This window comes from Anoplophora glabripennis, unplaced genomic scaffold, assembly GCF_000390285.2.
Source record: "Anoplophora glabripennis isolate ALB-LARVAE unplaced genomic scaffold, Agla_2.0 scaffold393, whole genome shotgun sequence".
Taxonomy (NCBI): Eukaryota; Metazoa; Arthropoda; class Insecta; order Coleoptera; family Cerambycidae; genus Anoplophora; species Anoplophora glabripennis.
The window spans coordinates 269,312-290,440 of NW_019416492.1; the positions used below are offsets into that span (position 1 = coordinate 269,312).

Genomic DNA, 21,129 nt, shown 5'->3' on the forward strand with positions numbered 1-21,129 from the left:
AAACGAGTTATAGAAGAAGAGAAAAGAGAAGATTTTTAACGGTTTTTTCGATATATCTCGAAAAGTAACAAAGCAATCGATACTTTCAAAAAATCAGTCGATAGATCTTTTTAAAACCTACAACTTTCTCATTTAAAATTTTTCAATCCGTGCTATATTTTTTTAGTTATTTTAGAAAAACCGTTTTTTTCAACTTTGCGATTTTTTTTAACCATGTTCGCCATATTGGATCGAGTTTAAAGAACAAGAAACTCAATTTAAAATTTAATTTTCTATATGGTCATATTTTTTTTGTCCGGGTAATAATTTCTGTAAGCATTTCTCTATAATGCTTGGACTAATTCTAAAATATTTGAAATGGCAATGTGGGATAGACTAGTACACTTTATGAAAGGTTGTAATTTAATAAATAATAGCCAGCATGGCTACATAAAAGAGAAGTCAATTGAAACCGCTATACAGGGTGATTCAAAAAACCTCTGACAGACTTCTAGGGTAGATAATACATAAAAAATTAAGACGAAAAGTTTTAATAAACATAGGGTCGCAAATGTCTCCTTAACGAGATACAGGGCGTCAAATTTTCTGTAAAATTAAACATTGTCTGCAATAATTCCAAAATGCCTGAACATTTCTATTTCAAATTTGCTATGCGTAGTGAGCAGCAGTGTCGTAGAGACGGGGTCAACGTGACCCTTTTTTTTAAATATTTTCTATGCCACTGCTAATTTTGTCAGTAGGGCACTATTTTCGTGTAAAGTGTTCAATTGTCTATCGAATTGGTCTCTTGCAAAATTTGGATTAAAGCAACCATTTTTAAGAGAAACACCTTTGTAGAAAATTTGTAAATCCAATTTTATTTTCATTCATTTTAGTTTCGCATAGTAGGCTTGTGCTATTCAAAATAAAATTAAACATCGCCTGTCACTAATGTGTACAAGTGAGTTAAGTAAACTAGATTATAAGCTTCTTTTTGTCATGTTTACGCTTTAATTTTACAGAAACTTTGACGCCCTGTATCTCGTTAAAGAGGCCTTTGCGACCCTATGTTTATTATGACTTTTCGTTTTAATTTTACATGTATTACATACCCTAGAAGTCTGTCAGCGGTTTTTTGAATCACCCTGTATATGAATGAATGAATTGTTGTTGGGAATCTTTTTTGATCTTTCGAAAGCATATGATTGCCTAAATTACTCTTATCTAGTGGAAAAGTTGGAAAAGTATGGAATACGCGGGAATGCATTGCATTGGTTTATCTCATATTTATCAAATCGAAGACAGAGAGTCCAAATATCTGATAATGGGAAAATAGTAAAATAAAGTATTAAAAATAAAAACATCGGGATTCCTAAGGGCAGTATTACTGGGCCAATTTTGTTCATCCTTTATCTTAATGACTTAATTAGTATAATTGTAAAAAATTGTTATATTACAAATTATGCAGATGATACATATTTACTTATTACTGGTAGAAAATATCCAGAAGTAACTGGTTTAAATAATATTTTATTGCTTAATGCAAAGCAATGGTTCTCAAAAAATGGTCTTTTATTAAATGTGGAGAAAACAAATATTATTTTATTTAGAACTCGGCAAAGTAATATAGAAACTCCAGATAAATTACAAATGCAAGATGGTCACTTGAAATAGAATACCCATACAAAATTCTTAGGTGTATATATTAGTGAATATTTGAACTGGTCACCACATATTGATACCACCACACAAAAAAAAAGTTGTCTGAAATGTATATGCGACATATGATTTCCGATGTATTTTCGCCCGCTGAACACGAATCCGGAATCAGAATTGCTCCATCACCCTTCAATTTGTAGCAAATTGAACAAAATATGTTATAGTTTCAGAATAATTGCCAAGTATTTGAATGAAAGTTCATTGCGTATGATATATTTTTCCAATTTTGAAGCAAGTATGAGGTCAGGAATAATTTTTTGGGGAGTAGTAATATCCAAAAATACTTGTTACAAAAAAGAGTTTTACGAATAATATACAAATTAGATTATAGTCAAACATGTAGAGGTTTATTTAAACAAAAAAGGTTACTGACAGTTTTTGCCGTTTTCGTTTATGAATGTCTAGTATATGTAGTAAAAAACCGAGATATTTACGATTCATAATATCGGTCATGGGTACAACACTCGTAGTATAAATATTACTTATCCAATACATAGGTTAGCTATAACTGAGAAGAGTCCACAATATATATGTATTAAACATTATAATAAACTACCGGAAACCTTAAAAAATATTAAAGGACTTCAAAAATTTAAGGTGATTAAAAAAATGTTAGTAGAATTAGAACCATATACCTAGTTTAGATGATTTGTTAAAATAGTTTTTAGGTATTCTAGTTCACAATACTTCATTTTTGGTGTAGATACAATGGTTTGTTACACTGTAGCATTACCTTCTGATTATTACTAAGGCATTAAAGAGCAATACTCTGAAGTTTAAGGGCATTTTTGCAAAGTGAATTGCGTGAAATGGGCATTAATGTACAGAATTCTGGACAACGGTTTCTCCCCCGGTTCAACCAACACAAGCAAAGACATAAAACACAAAAATAATTAATCAATTTATTAACTACAAATATAATTATAATATTACAGTCATTTTGTCTCATAACGTTTTTTTTGTATATACATTTTGTATAAAAACTTTTATTTTTTCCCAAGATTTATTATATAATATCTCGGGATATCGACTTACGAGTTCATCGCACTCCCCCCTTTTAGGGGGTTTTCTGTTCTTAATGTGACTTTTGAAAAATTCTTTGACAATTTTCTTCTGCTCCGCAGACCACGGTACCAGAACCCTTTTTTGTTTCTTTATCACAGGGGGTGGTGTTTTTGTCTCTCTCCGAGGCATTAAATCGTTATAGGATATAATATCATCATCGCTTTCTCCACTGCTATCGCTGTCATCTTCTAACAAGTCCTCCTCTAAATCAATGTCAATCTCATCCAAGGACTTTCCTTTATATTCGGAAGCATCTCCGCTTTCCATCAAAAGTAACAATTTAGATAATTTGGCCGTTTCCTGCACATCATCGTGTGAACTGTGTATCGAACGACCCATAAAATTAGCCAATCGCTCGACCTCACTTTCGTCCATTAAAAATAACTGTGAAAGGGTAGCCACGTACTTACGAAGCGGTCTAGATGTTATAGATTTGTGTTTAGTTGCTCCGCAAGCCTTTGCGTATTTTTTTAAAACTGCGTAACCACAAATCGGTATCTTGAGGTTTGGCATTCCGAACAAGTACGGGTTTTCTTTCCCCACAAAGTTAGGTCTACTTTCGATGAGTATTTTTATGTGTTCCTGTGTATCCGTGCAAATTAATACCGGCACGACCCGTCCCCTTTTTCCCCTAATTACGACACATTTAAATTTATCCCGTAAAATTTTCTCTAAACGAGAAAAGGTATCTTCAAATTCGTCCATACTTTGTTCGGTATTTTCACACTGTTCGTATGTACGTAACGGTATTTTTTGTAACAACTTCGGGCATCTTCTATTCACTAAAACTGTTCTGCAAAGCACCGTTTCGAGTAAAGTAACATAACCTTCCACGTCATTATTATTGTTGGTAACGTTAGACAGAGCTTCGTTGGCCACTTTTTCCAGATAATCTTTCAGTAACTTTAAATCCCCGGCCAACGATACGATCGTGACTTTCCTCAGTTTGTTTCTGTTCGGGTCGCCACCAGCTCGACATATAGACATATCAAATTTCCAGTTAGTCTTCAATAATTGCATCGTGGTTTTTAACTTAGTTTCCGCTTCGTCGGTTCTGGGTTTCTGCAAAGCAAAGCTAATTGCTAAATTACAGCACTGCTTCAGCGACGCACTAATATTCATCGCTAGCGTCGGGGCGCCGAAAATGTCCTTTTCCGTATCGTATCTGGCTACGATTTTCGATGCTTCCACCAGCGTGTCGTAGTACTCCGGTTGTAAGGCCTGGAACATGTTCTCTATGGACGGCCGCTTTTTTTTCATTTCCGTCAATATTTTCGAGAGCTCCCTCATTTTCCGGGAGATAACGTTTATAAAATGCTTCTTAAGGTGGACCTTCAGGTAACTAGCTCCAAAAGCGCAAATCAGTGCGTCTTTTTTCGCTTCTAGGGATACATTGTCGGGTCTCATACGTGGAAAAACGAGTTCCTTTAACTGTTTGTCTATTTTGAGATGGGCAACCAAGCGGTTTTGGGCCGAAGACTGCGAAATACGTTCCGCATTGGAGTTTCCCGTGCAATTATTTTTGTGACGGTATAGGAGTTTGGCGGAATAGAATCCTAAACAATTGGGACAGGGTAGATACGTTTTGTTGGGCAACATAGATTTTCTCATGGGTTTGAAGCAGTCTTGTTTGGAATGTTTTAAAAAATTACCTCTTTTTCTAAGGATATTTATTAAAATCTTTCTTTCCTTAGTATTAGTTGGTTTTGACAATATTTCTTGTACTTCTGCTTGTGTTCTGTGATTTCTTGTGATATGCCGGGCAAAATTGAAAACTTCCGTTTCACAGAAACAACAAAAGTGGCCCTGATTAATCGTTTCATTTTTTTCCATTTTATTATCCTCCGTTAGCCCCGCCTTCTTGTCATTTACTTTAGGGATATTTTTTGTTCTGGTATTATAAACATTTAAATGATTATCAGATGGGAGCTTTTCTGTGCATTTCTTTTTATGCCGGTACAGAAGTTTGGCAGAATAATATCCTAAACAATAAGGACAGGGTAAATACGATCTGTTAGGCAATATGGATTTCCTCATGGGATTGATGCATACTTCGGCAGAATTTTTAAAAAAATTACCTTTTTTTCTAAGGGTGTTAATTAAAATTTTTCTTTCTTTACTATTAGCTGGTTGCAATAATATTTTTCGTACTTCTATTTCCGTTACATGCTTTTTGGTTATGTGCCGTGCAAAATTTGAAACTGCCGTTTTACAGAAATAACAAAAATTCCTTCTTCTAGCATTTTTATTTTTTTCTGTTCTATCAGCTTCTGTCAGTTGTGTTTTTCTGTCATTCGCTTCAGGGCTTTCCTCTTTTATGAAATTATGAACTAAATTTGAGTGGTCTTTAGGTTTAACTTCACACAATTCGTCCCTAACAGCGGACAACGGTGAAGTCTGTTGGAATTTTACAGTCTGAAAGAGCAAAATAAACATTAGATCCTATACTTTTCACTTGGGATTGTTTTTTTAAGTTGAATGAAAATGAAGGAATAGTAAGATCTATAACAGACAGATTTAGATTAATAATTAGAAAAGGATGAATCATGATGATGACAATTTTTAGATCATATTCTTTATGAAAACAAAATACAGTAGAACCTTAATTATCTGTGCTTCACCCGACCATCTGTGTATCATTGAAAAACATGGACAACCGAAATATGTAATTATTTATTTTATGTTAATTTATATTTAGAGCAGTTGGGTTTTGTGGTCCTCTTAATATTATCTAAAGAGGTTATGCAAAGCCAACACTGCATGATTGGTACTGGTAAAGAAAGTTCCCTAAATCTTGGCGTTATCAATATTAATTATTCGTTTACAATGAACAACAATAAACCGTTACCGGTTTTTTAGCTTGATTTGTTGAAATGCAACAATAGTATGTTGATATAGAGGTTCTACCATATTTCTTTAATTATAACCAGAAGTTTTAGAAGATAAAACATATAAATTATTAAAATATATACCTCTACATTGAATTGAGAAATATTTAAGGGACTCTCGGAGTGATCCTTATAATCGTCATGTGCTGCAGATTCTTTCAAATCAAAAGATTCAGCCTAAAATTAAAAAAATTGCGAATTACTATTCGGTGCCAAGAAAATAATTCATACATTATTCACAGCAAATATATGTAGCAAAAAATTTATACAGGATGTTCCCATTTAGAGGCGAAACATAAAAAAAATGCAGATGAAATGTATTTTTCAAATATAACTTAGAACTGCATCAGTTACGATCGTTTTAAGTAGAGATTTTTTTACCCAGAATTTAATAACTTTACGTTAATCTATACCCCTACTACTGTGACCTTTTTCAATTATTAAAAATAAACGAGCAATGAAATAATTGAAATAAATGACAATATACTGAGAACTTTACATTTTTTGTTTTTATATACAAATTTAAAAATAAGTAAACCCTTATAAAAAATGGTATGAATGCATTTTGAGGGATATAGATTTGTTTTTCATTTATAATATCAATGGTTTCTATAAATTGGAACACCTTGTAAGTACCTACAGTGTTAATAATGAAGGTCTGCTTCATACGGAAAATTTTATTAATCAATTAAAAAATAATAATTTTAGCAATAGCATATTATTTTCTCTATTTGTCAAATTTCATATTTTCTCTAAAGCAGTTTATACAAATTTTCCCATTTAATGCAGACATGATTTATAATATTGTATGTTTAAAAAATAATAAATAAAAAAATCGTATATAGCTACAAAAAATAAACATTTTCTATAAAACAAATTTTGTTGGTGAAATTTTAAACAAATTTTACTGAGAAAGTGAAAGACATATGCTATTTACACAGATAATATAGAAATTATAAAAAAAAAGTATGACACAAAAATATTTTTACGAATATACATACTGTAATTGCAAGAAAGGGATAATCATCTTATCAAAATAAGATTTCCGGAGATACAAGTTTAAAAATTGTACATCTGGTGCAAATGTGGAATCTGCAGGATTAACAAAAACCAAACTGCTATAGATTGGTGCAAGGACGGGATAAGTTAATGTGTTGTTTTTTTGTTCTTGGTATTTGTACTGGGCATTTGTTTATTTTAAATATAATTATTTTTGTAGGTAAATTTTGAACATTACTTGATGTAAATTTAAAAATAAAAATAACATAATTTTCCAATATCCAACTCTTGCAACAAAAATGATAATTTGGATATATGAAATATGACAAAAAAAAAACATCAATTTAAAATGAAAATATTTCCTTTGTCCTCTCCTGAACAATTTATATATTGGCATATATCACTGTCTCCCACCACAGTCTACAATTTTTCTACCAGTGAATTTTTCCTCGTGTTGTGAAAAACATTGATTGTTAAAATGTATGTATTTGCATCAATTTTAGGAGTATATGGGACGTCCTTATCATCATATGCAGAATGGCTCTAAATTGTCTCTCAATAACTTCAGGTACATAGAAAATAAGGGTATTTTTTTATATGGGATGTTTTGGAAAAAGATGTCACAAAATTGAACAGCTGGTGACAGAATAATATCAACAAATAATACAATTTTTTCCTATGAACCAAGTTTATTGTCTTCTGTTTTTTGAGATAGATACATAAAACATGATTTTTCAGAATTAAGTTTTGGCAATATCTTTGTCAAAAAACAATAACTGCATTGAAATTTGGTACAATTAAGTTTTTAAAAATATTATATACGTTAGTATCGTTAGTTTTCCATTATATTGCTGAGCTTGCTAGTTGCGATTTTTCTCAGCAATTTTTAAGATGCAGCTTTGTTTGAAGTTAAGTTTTCCGCATTATACAGGGTGTAACTTTAAGTGGGGGGTCACTTTTTTTTACAAGCAATAGTACGTGTTGCCCTGAACACAAATCTGAAATTCTTTTTTTTTAATCAAATAAATCGAGTTTTAATTAGTTTTTTAAACTGCGCTTTAATTCTTGTGAATGCTGCCACTGAACGGAGTAAACCAGCGCTCCCCGAATTTATGTATGAAGTTGTATTCCTCACTGCCTTTGCCAGTTACTTTTATATCAACAATATTGTGCAAAGTTGAACAATAATTTAGTAAATTAGATTGTTTTTATATAATTTAGGGACTTGTTATTTTAAAGTCACCATATATTTTTTTTAATAGCACTGTGCTGGAAGTTTTACATGATTTATTAAATATTAACTAATATAGGTAAGTAGATACGTTACTAATTGTAAATAATTTTTTTTAATCAACTCCTACACATCGAAACTAATGAAAAATAATTTAGTGAAAACAGATTGCTTTTCTATGACGATGTGTTATTTTAGTTACCATATTTTTTTGATGTCAATGTGGACAAAACAAAACATTAAAAAAATTATTTTTAAAAAATTTTAAATTTTTACATGATTTATTAAGTACATATTAAACAATATTGGTATATAGAAACGTTACTAATTGTAAATAAAACTTATTTGTGTTTTAAAATAGTCATTTTTGTTGTTCTTATTTTTCGTACTGAAAACACTACATTACAATTTTTTTCAACCAAGTCATTTATGTGATAAAATTTAAGATAAGAAAACCAACATCACTAGATATACTGAAAAAAAATAGTCATTTTCAAATATCTATATGTCAGAAATGGGGCAATGATCTTTATATACTTTTTTTTTAGGAAAGCATTAGGAAACACCATGTTTTCCTCGAAAACGGTGCATTTTCAGCTTTCAGCATACCTTTTCACACAACTCAAAAATCCTAACCTCAAAAAAGTCATAGGTGTTTTAAGAAGGTTGCTAGTATCAAAAACTTACTTGTATTAAATTTTAATGTAATGTCTTTTTCGAAAAATATATGGCCAATATTTAATTAAAAAAAAAATCATTATTAAAACATTTTTAATTTATCAGCTTGAAAATTTATGGAACTTTTTTTAAAACACCCTGTATAAACTTAAGAAAATTGATAATAAGAGAGATGTAACCAGTGACAGGCAGATCTATTGAAGTAATGCAGAATATGTCTACGAGTAATTAATGGAGATTATGTAGGATAATTACAAACTTGTAAAAGGAGATTTTTTTAATAATAGGTAGAATTCATTGATATATTAATAAGCACTTGTCATAACCATAATTGTTGAAAATGCGAAACGGTTCTTAAAATTAATAATAATCAAAATTTTTAAAACTTGTTGAGAATCACTGGATTCGTTCCAACTTACGTACTACATAAAAAATAGGTGAATAGTGGCCATAAAAGGCTTTAACTGCTTTTTGTCCCGTTTTTTTGGCATTATGGTAAAAATAATAATGGGGGTAGAATGTAATGTAAATTACTACTTACTGTATAAGTCAGTAAGTACTAAAAATATATACAGGGTGTTTTTGAATGGAGTAGCATAAATGATACCAGTGAATTTACATTTCAAAAGAACACGATCTGCAAGAAGCCCTGAAGAGATATGGGCCATCAAAGTTTCCAAAAAAATTATGAAAATTGGCTGTAATTTGAAAACCGAACGAGGTACAAATAACAAATTTTTTACAGGTTGTTTACTAATACAGATGCGAGTTTTCAACTATTTTTCGAAAATTTTAACCCCTCGAAAGGGGTTGAAATAACCACCATAATAGCCATTTTTTGCCATAACTTTTATATTTCGTAAAAACTCGATATCCAAAAATACGCATTAGATAAACTGGTTCTTTTAGAAACTTTTACCTCTCTAGCAATTTTCCTTTAAAACTTTTCGTTTATTAATAAAAAAATAAAATGTATTACCATTCACCTCACACCGTATATTATGATTGCAATCAATCAAAGAAAAACTAAGTGTGCTGCTGTCATGCCAGTTGTCACAATTAACTCTTCTGTAAGTTTTCACTGTTATCAGCTAAATACTTTTTGGGTGTAAATTAACAAGAATTATGCCAAATTTTACTAATGATGAATATGTGAACATGCTACAAGTGTATTTTTCTACGATCGTGCAAAATTTACTACTTACTGCACTACCTACTGTGTCAAAAGTTTAACTTTTTTTACAGTAGTACAAAAAAAAATATTGATTACAAGTTTAATCTAAGCATATCCATAAGTACCTAACGTCTGACATTGACAATTTGCGCAATTAATTCCCAGTTGTCAGTTAAAATTTTAATATTATGTAAAATACTGTTAAATAAAATTTGAAATAAAAACAATCGTAGAAAAAATGTTGCGTGCAACATGTGCAAAAAGCATATTTGTTGCACTTAACATGATTGCAGCTCTCAGCTTCATCTCGAGCTGCAAACTTCATGCATCGTACAACAAATACACACTCTTTACAGTAGTTGCACAAATAACTGTTTGAATGTCGCAGAAACTTTTATTAAATAGTAGTACAATGAAAACGAAACTAAGAAATAATTTATTATCAAAAAGAGAAAAAACAAAAAACTTAGTTAAAGGACATTTTCAAAATAATTGCCAATTTTCATAATTTTTTTGGAAACTTTGATCGCCCATATCTCTTCAGGGGTGAAAATTCTACTAAGGCGATTTTTTGCAGATCGTGTTCTTTTGAAATGCAGATTAACTGGTATCATTTATGCTACTCCATTCAAAAACACTCTGTATATATTCCCTTTATTTCTCAAATACCCTCTTTAAGTAAGTAAACGCCCTGTATATGCGACAGTTTAAATAGTGTTGACAACGAAGTGTGGTTAGTGATAGTGTTAAATTATTTTTGAATTTAACCTAACCTCAAGCTGTCACTGTCATTGTCTATGCAGAAAAATATCTATCTAGGCATAAACGAAAATGTAGACTAATAAGAAAATGTATTCTTAATCAAACAGTTTTATAGAAATTAAATTTTACATACCGGGGTGCTATTCTATTATAACATTGACAGCATCTACCTTAAAAATTGAAGAGTATTTTAGTTGTGTTAATGATCAAACCATTTCAAAAGAATTTAAAGATATAAGAAAAAACATATCCGTCATTCCCCTTTAATCAACCTTATTATCTATTTTAGAAAAACGGTTTACATAAAAAAAAATACCTTTAATTTTGGAAATACTGCTCGTCTTGAATATTGGGAGACAATTTAAGACCAACCTGTATAGAAGATTCTCCAAAATAAGAGGACAACACCTGAAATTTAAAAACTGGAGTAATTGTTTAATTGAAAGTTGTATTTAAAACAAACACCAATAAAATTATTTTAAGATTATTACCTTGCACTACACAGATTTATCAATCTACTGATTGTTAGATGTAACCTCCACCTTCTGTATCACTTTGGAAGTATCAGCTACGGACAAATTATTGTTTCAATTATTTTTAATGTAACCTTTAAGGTCCGTGAGTAAACAATAAATGACAAAAACCACGAATTTTAGACTTGCATATAAGTATATAAAATGTACATAAAGAAGTGTTTTCCTTGTCCAAATTTAAGAATATTTTCTTGGATAAACATTTGACTTAATGCCTTTGCTTGCAATACGTAACATTTTTGAAATTATGTGTGTATAATACACGAATAGAATGGCAATCAATTTAAAAAAATTTACTCTCTGTGCAAGCCATTGAAGATGGGAAGTATGTTGGTTACATTTTCCTAATAAAGTATGACACACCATTGAACAAAAAAAAAATGTTGCTATTTTCTTTGCATTTTTAACATCTTTTATATCAAAAATATTATTGAGTTTGGACAAAATGCTGAAAAATTGCTAATTTATACCTAAATGGTAAAAACTATGCAAAAAATTAGACAGATCATTATCAAAAAAACATTTTCTTTCCAATGATATGTAATAGTTTTTAAGGAATATGTAATCAGTATATCTCATACCATGATGTCAACTAAACCTTAATTTTTCACGTTGAAGCAGTGGCAGCTCCACTGCTTTTTCAGAAATGATTTCTAGGCCTATACAGGGTGTTTCAGTTTGGGTGAATCAAACTTTAATCACAGATAGAAGTCAATAAATAATTCAGAATTACCTTATAAAGCAAGGGTCTACGTCTCACCGTTTTCACTGTACAGGGCCATATTGGTCGATATTTTAAAAATAATAGTGTTTGAATAAAAAAATACCTGTCTGTTGATTATATATATAAAAATATATATATATTTCGCATGTATATGTGAATCTTTTTCGAGATCTTAAAGGAGACAATTAAAATTTTTGATTCCGCAAATTTTATTTGAAATTTTTCTGTCATAAAAGTTCTTTATATGTGCACAGAACTCAAAAAAAACACAGTATAAGTTTCATGTTTCGTAATCAAAATATGAGTACTTTAATTTTCAGGAAGCCGCCACTGCATCGAGTATCATTTTATTCCCGTACTGTGCTCAGAAAATTTTATTTCACATCTCTGTCTTTGTTTAGAAAATATTTAGAGATTAATTTTTTTTTAATTTCATACCCTGTATGTCAAAAACAAAGAACTAAAGAGAACATTTTAATGAAAGAAAATATCAAATCTGTATGAGGAAAACGCTCCTTAATTTTTGACACCTTGTATAAAGAAATGATAAAACAATATACAGGGTGTTTTTAAATCCGTGTTATAACTGAAACATAAAAAAAATTAACAAACGTACACCAAGGTGTTCGATACAGGTTAGCATGAAATTTGAGGTTATAATTAACCTAATACAATTAAAGACAAAAATTCATTGAATTTGTTCACATACAGTTTTCATAAATGATTACAAGCCACGTAACTAGTAATTTTTCTTGGAACAGTAATTTTATTTCCATCACGCTAATTAAATTTTGTTAAAATTTAAAAACTACTGAAAAAATAAGATTAAGGTTACATTAAAACATAACAATTTCTTCCAACCGCTGGTTATTCGTGTAATTTTCCATGAAATTTTATTCAACCAATCAGCGACTGCATTATCTCGAGTGTAAATGTAACCGTTTGTCATCGTTCATTGTAAACGAATCATTAGTATTGGTGACGCTAAGATTTAGGGATTTTTATTTAAAGGTACCAGCCATGCAATATTGTGACATATAAGTGGAGATGCTGCATTGTTATTAAGAATCCCACAATTTTGACACCACTGAGAATTTTGGAAATTCAATAAATGCCTTTAATTTATGCCATCTGTAGGAAAAAAAGTATTCCTTCCACTTTATACAACAAAGTATGAACCTGGAATATATGACTTACTCACGGATCCCCGTAATCAAATAGTTGTGGTCTAGTTGAGATATAGAATCTCGACTAAAATTGTGAAATCGTAAATACAAAAGTAACATATATTCCCAAAAATGCCCATTAGTGTAAAATTATCGTTTATATTTTCACTTACCTTCTAGATTCTAGATTTAGCAGCTTATATCTTCTTAAATTTACACTCACATTTTTTTATCACTTTGCTTCTGAATAATAACAAATCCAAGCATAAATCTAGAAATAATATAAATCATTTCATTATGCCTGTAAAAAGGCATGTGATCGTCAGGCGAGTTTAAAGTCCATAAGTAGTTTCTTTACTTTTTAACGAACATTATCGTAAGTAACAACTACTCTGTGGACTAAAGCCCTGTACAGCACTGAATTACACTAGCAATATCTGGTGAACAATTAAGACCATATGTCGGATTCTGGGAATAATTAGGATTCAGATTTGACCAAATAATTTTCAGAAATATTTGGTTTTTATTATTATTGACATTCTGGAAGTCTTATTAGAGAGATATAAAACAATATCCTGATACTTATATGGCATTTTCCGTATATCGAGTTATTTTGAAAGCTGACAGTTGTAAAAATACATCTTTGACATTGTAATCAATCATCATCACAGACCTTGAAAACATAAAATACGAATCACATATTATTTATAACATTTTCCCCATGTTGACAATAATTTTGACAGCTGTCAAGTACCAAAATCCCTTTTTGACATTAGCATCGTAATCAGCGTCCTCAAAAACACTTTTTTCAAGAGTTGACAGTTGTCAAAATACCTTTTTCTCCGAGATCGTAATCAGCAACTTCAGAAACATGAATGTTGGTGCAATTTCTTATTATTTTACTGTTTCTGAATGCTGCTGCAGTTAATTCCACTCTTGTATGTACTGCTTCTTCGTTGATTAATAGACCAATAATAAAAAAATACATAATTAAAAAATCAATTAAATGATTAACAAAATATACTTACATTGAAATGGTCTTCATAGCAATAGCAGCCCGTTGTTTTTCTCGGCAAACTTGACTAAACTAGATACTTTATTTAACTTACCAATAAATTAAATATTGAAACAAAATTAACCCCGTCGTACCGTGTGGGGTACAAATGCCCCCATGGTTACACAAATATCCAAAATGACAATAGAGAACAATAGTAAAAGTAACCAACTAAGCCAAGAATACTTTTGACTTGACTCTGGTCTGCCCGGAGTTATGAGTCGGTAAAAACTGTGAGAAAAAAAGTAAGAAACTTAATTATCATGATGATGACGATGATGACGATAACGATAACACAGACGACAAATATGACGATGAAAAAACATGTTAAAAATGATTATTTTACACTCATTCAATAGAGATGCAATTGCTTTAATTTTGTATGTAATTTTTAATAAACAAACGTCACATACAGGGTGTTCACTTACTAATTGTCATAAATAAGTTCTATGACAAAAGTTGGGGAGAGTAATTCAAATAAACTGTGATAGTGTATTAGCACATCCACTTACTTTTTAAATTAACTACTTTCCCTGATACCTGGAAATATTTAAAAACTTTTGCCCCATTTATAAAAATAGAGAATAAACAAGATATATCTAATTTTCACCCAATTTCTATGTTATGTAATTTCAGCAAAATCATTCAGAGTCACATAATTTCTAATCTAATAAGAGTCACACAGTTTGTAGCTGAATACATTGGTAAACAATTGCATTTACACAGACTTTCCGAAGGAATTCCACAGACTTGACCAGAAAATATTACTGTCAAAAGTTTAATAAGTTTGGTCTCTCGAATTCTCCATCAAAATTATTTGGATCTTATCTGTCAAATAGACTTCAGTATGTTCTACTCAAATGGTGTAAGTCTGCGGATTAACCTAACCTAACCTAACCACAATTGAAGTCCCACACGGATCCGTTCTTGGGCCCTTGCTATTTAACATTTTTATCAACGATATGGCCAATTGTTTAGATACCAATTGGCATCGATGATTCTATACGTCTTCAAAATAATTTAATGCAAATTGACAACTGTAAAATAATATCTTACACTTTAAAATCATTGAAGAATACTACAATTTTAGTGGTATTACTTTAACTCGACCTAATACTTTTCGCGATCACAGTGTTATTTTTGATGACAAGTTATCTTCCAATTCACATATTGAAAAAATAATATCTGAAGAGTATAAGTCGTCATATGGATTCATTGTCGGAAACAGTAAAGATTTTGTTCAAATAAACGGCTTAAAAACTCTATATTATTCTTCAGTTCGATCTAAGCTTGAATATGCTGCACCGGTTTGGTCTCCACTATAATTCATCTGTACAGAATTTGTATTCTCAATAACTTGCACCAAATTTCAGTGCAATATATTGTTTTTTGACAAAGTAATTGCCAAAATTTGATTTTAATCAAATCCCCTTCGACGTCCTCCATATTCTACCAATCCCTGAATTTATAGCACTCTTTAGCACAGGCCGACAAAGATTAAAAACACAAAATGACAAAATATGGCACATTATTTCTAGCAAATCTTAGGATTTTAAAATATTATTCCTGGAATATGCAAATCAAATGTTAATAGAAAATAAATCAACTATTTTTAAGTCAATCTATCCATACCAATAGTTTTTTTAACATTGTGGGAATCCCTACACATTAAATTAATGCACTAGTCAGGTTTATTAAAAATCTGTACAAAGGAAGGGTATAAACAAGTTTTGAAATCAGTTGGGGTATTATCGTGTTAGTTGCAAGGATATTGTAAGGTACAATATAAACTTTGCTTGTAAAAAAAATGTGCACTGTCTAAAAATGGGATGTACTTGTATTGAATGTGTATGATACATGAAAAACCAGCACCTTCAAGTAGTATAGGCAACATTTTTGTAATATCTATATGCTTTTAAGTAAAAGGAAAAATGAAAATGTAGAATCTAAAAAAATGTTTACCTGTGATTTCTCGAGGTGTCTTTCTGATCCAGTAATTGATCCCTCAGACTCAGATGTAATGATGCTTTCTCTAAAAAAAGACCGCATTTTTAATTTTCGACATATTTTTTACGGAAAATACAAAGCATGCAGAGAAAAATGTAGTGTGTATACTTTTACTCTATCGGCCAAAAAATTTTGTTTTTAATACAGGGTGAGTCATTATTAGGTGTAAAGAATTTAACCAAGTCTTCTCACCGAAAAATTATTGGTCAAATAAACCTTTGCTCCGAAATGACTCTTTACAAAGGTGTCGAAATTCATAAAAAAAAATTGTATTTTCTTAATATTTCCAGAACGGTTTAATAGATTGCTTTCAAATTTGATGTAGTATATGTCACTCTCTTGTGAAGAACCAGCAGAATACTAGTCAGTGATGTGCAATCTACACTATGGTGAACGTTTAAAAAAAATGTTGCGCAATTGACTAATATTGAAAATAATCTGTTTTTTAGAATTAGCTTTCATTTTACGTATCCTTACATATTTTCAGTAAAATGCTTCAGTAACAGTTAATATAGATTTATAAAAACAATTAATCGAATAATACCTCTCTACTAAAATGTCTTAAAACAATATAGGCTGATAAAATCATTGACATAAATGATATTATTGGAAAATACATTCAAAATTAAAAAAAAATGCTAATCACTATGCATCAATTTTGTAGTTGTAAATTTTAAAAAACACTCTGTATAACACTAAAATGTGTAGATTGAAAGCAAATGTCCACACCCCAAAAATAATCAAAATCGATTAATACGTATTTGAGTTATTTACAAAATTAAAAAAAAAATTCACAAATTTTGAGGCCATCGATTTTGGATATAGATGAATTGGCCTAAATTTGCCTTTTTTGAGTCCACGAATCTATGGTCTTTCGTTGCACACGTTATTTTGGGACACCCTGTATAAGTTAATTTGATTCACAATTGTATTTTAAAGAAAAGACGCCTCGTCCATTCTATTCGATAAACAAATCATTTCTGAATTAATATTTTTAGCCTAAAATAAACTTGCCACAATTCAATAAATCATAAATAATCCTAAAATCCTTTGTTTTGAAAATGACTAAAAGTGCAAAAGCAAAGGATCCCGCACAAACCTTATGGAAAATGGCTTTCAGTCAAAATGGCTGAAATTGAAATATGATATAGCTCTCACCTTCCTGAGCAAAAGTTGTCATGGGCCCAAAGCAATCCTATGTGTAGGTTTAAAGACATAGAGCTTTGAAGCTAACGATTTCATAGCACGGTGCTAAATATAAGTGCAGGATAGGTGTATGTATATCTCCCTTTCTCCGTATATACAGGGTGAAGTCAGTTTTTTGTAAACAAATTTTAACAGGAGATAGAACACATATTTTTAACAAGAAAAGTTCCTATAAACATATGTCGTAGAAGGCTTCATTTCCGAAATACGGGGTGTTGAATATAATTTTTTTTTTCTCAAATATTTATTATAACTTATAAATGAATGCTTAGATTTTTTCACGTTTGGGATGTAATGCCTATTAATTAAGGGGCATAAAACAAGCGATAAAAATGTTAAAAAAACTTGCACAGTGGCAGAGTGGAGGGGGTGCTCAACCCCTTTCTTAAACAGAACTTCTACGCCAATGACTATTTTTTTTAAAAAACTGTTATTTTCATTATCTACATACAGTTTAACAAAAATAATGTCCCTTCTTCTGTTTCGAAAGTCCTGTGCGTTTCCGAGTTATTTTGACTTTTAGTGTTTGATGTGGTACTAAATTAATTTATTTATTATCAATTATCGGCTATATATTTAATTCTTTCAACGAGACCTACCAAAATATGGTTTGTTAAGGATTCTAAAAAGCCGAAATCTCTTATTCTTTATCTCTTTCCAATGTAGTCAAAATAAAGGTTTGTTATATCAAGCCATACTCAAATACAAGACTTTCATAAGTTGAAATCTGTTTAGAACACTAATTTTAACAATCCTTATTTATTATGTTGCGTAAATACTAATAAACTAAACAACTAAATTACAAAAAAAAAAAACATTGATGTTAATGTTTATGGAGAAATTTTTTGAATTTATAACAATATTTAATTTACAACTTCTTAAAACTTTTTGGCAACTGCACAATAATGTATTGTATGTATGTAATGTAACAGATTTCAACTTATAAAAGTGAGTATAGCTGGATATAGCAAATATTTATTTTGACTACATTGGAAAGAGATAAAGAATAAGAGATTTCGGCTTTTTAAAATCCTTAACAAACTATATTTAGGTAGATTTCATTGAAAGAATTAAATATATAGCCGATAATTGATAATAAATAAATTAATTTAGTACCACAACAAACAATAAAAATCATAATAACTCGGAAACGCACAGGAATTTCGAGGCAGAAGAATGGACATTATTTTTGTTAAACTATATGTAGATAATGAAAATAACAGTTTTTTAAAAAATAGTCATTGGTGTAGAAGTTCTGTTTAAGAAAGGGGTTGAGCACCCCCTCCACTCTGCCACTGTGAACATTTTTATCGCTTGTTTTATGGCCCTTAATTAATAGGCATTATCTCCCAAACATGAAAAAAACGTTAGCATTCATTTATAAGTTATATGAATATTCGAAAAAAAAAAAATTATATTCAACACCCCGTATCTCGGAAACAAAGCCTTCTACGACATATGTTTATAGGAACTTTTCTTGTTAAAAATATGTATCTATCTCCTGTTAAAGTTTGTCTACAAAAAACTAACTCACCCTGTATATACGGAGAAAGGGACATATACATACAATACACCTATCCTGCACTTATATTCAGCACCGTGCTATGAAATCATAAGCTTCAAAGCTCTATATCTTTAAACCTACACATAGGACCGCTTTGGGCCCATGACAACTTTCGCTCAGGAAGGTGAGAGCTATATCATATTTCAATATCAGCCATTTTGACCGAAAGCCATTTTCCATAAGGTTTGTGCGGGGTCCAAATTTGCCCTTTGCTATCTCGGAAAATTTAATATTTAATATTTCTCTAATATTTTTTAACATTTATATTTTTTTATTCTCAATCATTACAACACATTTAAAATTATATTTTCATGGTAACTTCTCAACTAATTCATCTAATTTAGAACTCTTCAAATAAGGATAGTCAGGCATTCAAATTGGATATTTAGTTTATAGAATGGGACAAATTTAAAATGACTGAAATTACTATTTTTTTAAATTAAATTATTCAATTAAAGTCTCTCTACAAAGCATTATTTCGTAAATCAATCAAATTTTGTATGGCAATGGAATCAGATTTATATAAAAAATCACCCTGTATATGTTTCTCCCTCTATTACCCTGTAGATGTTTCTATGTGATTTAAGTTCTTTACTTACTCATCATATGGTTCGGATTTGATATCAACCTCTTCCATCTTAAGAGTTTCGGTCTTAACATCCACCTCTGGAAACGGTACCTCATTGTTTGCCCCTTCAAATAAATCTTCACAAGACATATCTCCATCAGTTTTAATTGCTGTAATCAGATCTGTATCTTCTTTGCACAAAATTTGTTGAAGAGCTTCATATAAATTTAATTTTCCTTCACTGTTAGTACCGTGAGTCAAACGATAATCTTTGAGCTTGTTCTCGGTATCTGTACATTTGGTGATGAATGTAAATTGACTTGTGAGGTCGTCTAAGCATTTTTTACAAAATAGTGCTTTACTGCTGAGATTCTAAAACCGTATTAAATAGTTATTGATGATTTGATTAAAAAGAATGATTACTGATATCTTAGCAGAAAGATTGTTAAATGTTTTCTTCACCTACTTTTATCAGAGTTATTAGATCACATAAATTGAAAGCATCTACTAATTTAACCTCCAAATGTTCAATTGTTTATGTTTTAATTCAATACAATTTCTACTTTACTTTAAAAGCATTTAATTTCAATATGTTTAAAGTAAACATATTAGTCATATGTTTATTCTACTTTAAATATATTGAAATGCATAATAAAAATAAATTTGTGCAACATATTTGTAGTAGATTAACCCGTATTTAAAACTATTTAGAAAATATTACCCGTTCAGGTAGATATTTTTGTAAAACTTCAGTAAAATAAGTTTTACGATTACTGAATTCTTCCCGGCTTTCATCGTCAATGCTACTTGAACAGAAGTTACATTTACTTTCTACTTCTTCAACTTGAATACTGATCATTTCTGATCCCTCTGTGTCTAATTTTTTTTTAGTCTCAGTCTTGATGTCTTTGTTATAATTAGATTTAAATCTGTAACACCTCAGCATGGTTTTGTAACAAGTCTGGCATATCTTTGGATCATGACTTATATCTAGATCCTAAAAGTGGATGTGTTAATAATAAGTGAAAAATATTTAACATATACTTACTGTTTCTGGCATTATAAAAGTAAGCATGTCTTTCGAAACGGTGTCTAATATCTGGCATTCATCGAAAGTTGTAAAATTTAAACATAATCTGCATACTACTATTTTTGTATCTTCCATTCTTACACATAAAGTTAGATATATAACTATAAAGGAAACTTAAGCATATTTAACTACTACAGTATAAAAATTCTTTAATTGTTTGTATATAGGATTAAGGAAATAACTACAACCTTCTACCATCAACAACAACGCTAAAAAACCTAACCTCAAAATTGAAATTATGCACAAATTACTGAACTACTGAAATTATGAAATTAGTACAACACAACATAAGAGTTTTCGATTCAAATACGAATCAAACCCTAAGCGTATTCGGTTCACCTCAGATCTACTTGCTCGATATGTTTTAAGACGGATAGCTTTTCTAACTGAACAAACAAATTTGTGACATTCAGATTATTTTAATTTGTAACGTAAAACTGTATTAGGCCTTATAAGCCTACTTTGATTTATAGTTTATGTTTTTGTGGTATGGGTATTTTATTTCAATGCTTCTAATGGCATTAATATTAATATCTGGACTGGTTACCAACTTTTTGACCCAGGGTGGCCACCCCAACGACATCCCCCCCCCCCCCCGCTAACCTTTTCTGTTTCAGAGACAGCCAGGATCAAGAAACGAAGACAACGACACACACACACATACACACCCCCCATACCCTCCTTACCCCTCCCCTCCCGCGCTAGCCTAAGGGCCACCTTAG

The 21,129-nt window shown here is 30.5% G+C and overlaps 1 protein-coding gene across 1 annotated transcript in view; it reads right to left on the bottom strand.

The window, feature by feature from the left end:
• LOC108907761 overlaps positions 1–20,620 on the bottom strand; it is a 28,303-nt gene extending 7,683 nt beyond the window's left edge. The window contains exons 1-4 of the mRNA XM_018711555.1: positions 20,366–20,620; positions 20,039–20,314; positions 19,349–19,689; positions 15,935–16,004 (exon numbers count right to left, since the gene is read on the bottom strand). Of these exons, the coding sequence (XP_018567071.1) occupies positions 15,935–16,004; positions 19,349–19,689; positions 20,039–20,314; positions 20,366–20,482 (804 nt within the window). The 5' untranslated portion in view covers positions 20,483–20,620. The remainder of the gene's footprint in view (positions 1–15,934; positions 16,005–19,348; positions 19,690–20,038; positions 20,315–20,365) is intronic.
• Between the last annotated feature and the right edge of the window lie 509 nt (positions 20,621–21,129).